Source organism: Patiria miniata, unplaced genomic scaffold, assembly GCF_015706575.1.
Source record: "Patiria miniata isolate m_02_andy unplaced genomic scaffold, ASM1570657v1 HiC_scaffold_25, whole genome shotgun sequence".
Taxonomy (NCBI): Eukaryota; Metazoa; Echinodermata; class Asteroidea; order Valvatida; family Asterinidae; genus Patiria; species Patiria miniata.
The window spans coordinates 13326048-13330548 of record NW_024037064.1 but is presented as its reverse complement, the minus strand read 5'-3'; the positions used below and the strand labels follow the sequence as shown (position 1 = coordinate 13330548).

Below are 4501 nucleotides of genomic sequence, written 5' to 3'. Positions count from 1 at the left end.
TGCATCAAAGTTCTGGTCTGATGATTTTCAAACTATACATGTATACATTTTGTCTTAAGTTAACTTTCAGGGAATACTTGATTTATTTTGTTTTCTCTTTCTTTTTATTTTGATTCCTCACGTTGCCATCGCCTCCGCTGTTGGCCTGTCCGCTGCACACCAACTTCAGTGGCTGAAATAAAACATCACATATAGAGATCCGAATCCTGGGTGTTTGCTGTGTTCTTTACCAAATCACCACAGCTGACCAAACAGCCCCCCCCCCCCCCACACAGGGAAGACAGGGACTCCAGCACCCAAGCAAGTTAGCAACCCCTCAGCAGGTGTTGTTCACGAGATGTCAACAGCCCGAACATGATCTTCATCGAATGATTGAAAGATTCATGACAATCGACAAACTACCTCGCATAAATGAAAAAGAAGCAACACGCTCCCGGCTTGATAAGTTTGCCATTGAAATCCTCAAAGAGAAGACTTCGCGAGTTGAGGTGCAAGGAATACAACGCCTACAAACCCCACTGCTGTGGAAGCCAGGCTCCAGTCCTCCACAAAGCACCCCAAGAGCTGTTGAAGCACTGGCCCGTGCACACAAGAGGAAGATGGACAAAGACTCAAAGCTAGCGGAGTTTTGTACCACGTATATCCAGAAGCTTAAGAATCAGGGACACGTCCAGGAACTGGGGACATTGGCTGAGGTACTAGTGATGGAAACATCAAGCTGGTTCATCCCATATCACGTGGTTTTCAGTAGCAACAAATACCGTCTCGTGTTCAATTGCTCCTTTGAATCCATGGGCCAGAACCTCAACGATGAGTTGCTAGCCGGGCCAACCCTGCATTCTTCCCTGATGGAGGTGTTACTTCGATTCCGTCAAGGCAGGGTCGCTGTGTCTGGTGACATAACTGGGATGTTTCACCAGGTGAGACTCCTTCCAGAAGACAGTCCCATGTTCCGATTTCTTTGGTGGGATGAAAAGCGAGATGATTGGTTGGTTTTCCAATGGCTGGTGCTGCCATTTGGGGCCGCTTGTAGCCCATGCTGCGCTACCTTTGCCCTGCAGAAGGCTGCCATAGATGCCAACGCAAGATATCCAGCTGTACAGAAAACCATCGAGCGTGAAACCTATGTGGATAACCAACTGGCCAGTCGCCACAGTGAGGAAGAAGCAAGGGAACTTGTTGCCAGTACCAGAGAGTGCCTCCATGAAGCTGGGTTCGAGATGGTCAAATATGCTAGCAGTCATCCTGAGGTGGTTGAAGATCTGCCCGTCGCGGTCCGTTCTGACCGCTACATTCGATCTCTCTCCCTAGACAACTTGGGGTGCGAATTGGAACCAGCTTTGGGCCTGAGTTGGGATTGCAAGAGCGACGAGTTATGCCATCCCGCTAAGGTCCCAGAGAACCGAACACTCACCAAGCGTACTGCCCTTCGAGTACTGGCTTGCCAGTTTGAGCCCCTTGGGAGCATTGCACCCTTCACTGCTCGAGCAAAGATGATAGTACAAGAATTGTGGATGGAGAAGTTGGACTGGGATGAAGCCGTGACTAACGCTGACATAAAGCAGAGGTGGGACGACTGGTGTACAGAGCTTGAGCATATCCCATCCATACGATTACCACGATGCTACACCCCTCCCCAGGTGGATACTGCTACTGTCGAGAGGTCCCTGCACGTGTTTTGTGATTCATCAGAGAGGTTGTATGGGGCAGTGGCATACATGCGGTCGATAGATCCTCAAGGAAAAGTCTTCCTCAGTTTCGTTGTTGCCAAGTGTCGGGTGGCTCCCCAGCGCCGGACATCCATGCCACGTCTGGAACTCATGGCGGCACTTGTAGGTGCACAGCTTGCTCAGTTTGTTACCCAGACGCTTGATGTCAACATCCAGTATGTAACAATGTGGAGTGACTCAACCACTGTGTTGACGTGGATACAGTCAGATTCATGTCGATTTAAAGTTTTTGTTGGCACTCGCATTGCTGAAATCCAGACTTTGACAACCGGCAGCGAATGGCGTTATGTTCGCTACGCAGATAACCCAGCAGATGACATCACCAGAGGACTCTCAGTTTCAGAGTTGGGTCCAGGCTCCCGCTGGATTGAAGGGCCTCCGTGGCTACTTGCTGAACCTGATACATGGCAGAGTGACAGTGCATCCGTCTTAGCCCAGACTCGTGCCACATCAACCCCTGATCTCAGCGAGATGAAAGGAACCAACTTCTGTGGTCTCACTGTGGCAGGCCCGGTGGCTGAACTTGATTTCAGCAATCATCAGAGTTGGTCTGACCTTGTCGATTCCCTGAGTCAGGATCTCTTTCCAGCTGCTGAACGAGTGGATGGGGTTCTCAGCCCTGAGCAGACACTCGAAGTGGAGAACCAGCTTCTGCGTCGTGCGCAATTGGACAACTTCCGGGAAGATATCGTTACCTTGGAGAAAGGAAAAGAGTTATCCAGGAATAGTCGCCTCCTAGAGCTTGCTCCTGAACTGGACATCCCTGCAGGGCTGATACGAGTTGGTGGTCGTCTCAGGAAAGTGTCACAAGATGCGTCAGTTGACTTAGAACCACACCCAATTGTCTTAGACCCTCACCATGCAGTCACCAAGCTCCTCATCCAAGAAGCTGATAAGCATTTTGGACATCAGGCGGGCACTGAGCAAGTATTTGCTCACCTCCGACGTCGCTACTGGATAATACGGGGACGCACAGCTGTCAAGGGTGTCCTCCGAACCTGCCCAGAGTGTCGACGATGGCGGGGGAAGCCTCAGGTCCCAAAGATGGCTGACTTGCCAAAGTCTCGTTTGCGACTACATAAGCCCCCCTTTTTCTCCGCTGGTATGGACTGTTTTGGTCCATTTCGAGTGAAGATTGGCCGACGTCAGGAGAAGCGTTGGGGCTTGATCTTCAAGTGCATGACAACCCGGGCTGTCCACCTCGAGCTTGTCGAGTCTCTTGACACAGACCACTTCTTGATGGCATATCGAAGATTCGCCTCCTGTAGGGGTGTACCTCACCAATTATTGAGTGACTGCGGTACCAACTTCAAAGGAGCTGAGTCGGAGATTCAACAGGCCCTGAAGGAAATGGAGCCAGAGTTGGTTCAGCGCCTTGCCCAATACAGAGTCGTGTTCAGGTTCAATCCTCCCAATGTGCCACATTTCGGAGGACTGTGGGAACGTGAAGTGCGATCCGTCAAAAACGCTCTTAGAGGTGTACTTGGAGACCGGACTGTTTCAGAGGCTGTGCTGCAACTAACTCGATCCCAGTGGCCAGTTGGCAAGGTTGACGAGTTACTTCCCGGCAGTGATGGGAGGATTCGCATTGTTAACGTGAAAGTGGGCAACAAGACATACAAGCGACCAGTTGCCAGACTAGTGCAACTGTCCAAGTATGATGAAGAGACTGCACCTGCTGCAACCGGGATGTCCCTTACCCAAGCACCCGTCTCCTTCAGGCTGTATGGCCACAGTTTCTGATCCCAAGTGTTTAACCGTAACCGTTACCAGTAGTATAGTGTTAGGGTTCCTGTTATTATGCAAATTTCTGTTTAAAATTTGGGGGCGGCTGTAGAAACTAGCTAGTCCAACAGAGGGCGCTATTGCAGTTTAATAGTGTTGAGCTATATACTTTCAGACTATTGGTGGCGCTGTTTCAAACCATGCTTTCATTGTTCCAAGTTACATGAAAATCTCCATCTTGATGCTGAAAAGTGTTGTATTTTTCATCATTCAACCTGACATATGTTACCAAAACTGGGTGAGTTAACCCTATGAATGTTTATGATTGCATATCTGAGGTTTATATTGTAAGATGAACAGTTGTTTAAGCTGGATTTGTCATCCAAAGTTCATGTAAATTCATTGCTAATTGTCACATGGTTGGGATGATTGTTATTTTTCCCTTACTGATTACTGTTGTAATTCTCTATTGTATTTCAGCATAAAGAAAGAAAAGAAAGACCTTGTAAAGACAGCATAACCTTGCAAAGACAGAAAAGGAAGAACAGAATAAAAGGAATACAGAGAATAAAATCAAGCAGAACTGTATCGGCCAGAAGTAACAGTCATTGACAGTGGAAACGAGTTCACATATGAGATTAAAACCCATCCAGTTACCCCAGATCCGTACAATCATCATGATATTGATGGGAAACTAGAAAATATGCACAATCCGAAGGGACAACATGACGTCATTAACTAATTCTTAACTATTTCATATCTGTTGTATTGGCTACTACCCGAATATTACTTTTCATGAACTTTGAACAAAATAATTATAGTTCACTTGATGGCACATCAGCAAAGAAAGCACAAAGTCGTACAAGATAAAATCATAATCGGAAAAGCCCTATGTTCTGTTTTCAAACAGACATGGACCTCTAGTTTTTCCTTTTTTTGATCTTTATGGGTCAAAGTCCTTTTCCAATGAAACTTTTTTCAGGTAAAGACCCTATAGTGAATTTGTGTCTCGAAGAGTGACGTCATGATTACGTCATCATGGGTCA

At 47.5% G+C, this 4501-nt stretch overlaps 1 protein-coding gene across 1 annotated transcript; it reads left to right on the top strand.

The window, feature by feature from the left end:
• Positions 1 to 383: 383 nt before the first annotated feature.
• Positions 384 to 3473, top strand: LOC119733080. Its single transcript, XM_038206660.1, has one exon. The coding sequence runs from the start codon at positions 384 to 386 to the stop codon at positions 3471 to 3473; it is 3090 nt and encodes a 1029-aa protein (XP_038062588.1).
• The last annotated feature ends 1028 nt before the right edge of the window (positions 3474 to 4501 follow it).

What these genes read in the sequence shown, in the direction of transcription:
- LOC119733080 (XM_038206660.1), top strand. Translation starts at nt 384, where the DNA reads ATGACAATCGACAAACTACCTCGCATAAATGAAAAAGAAGCAACACGC.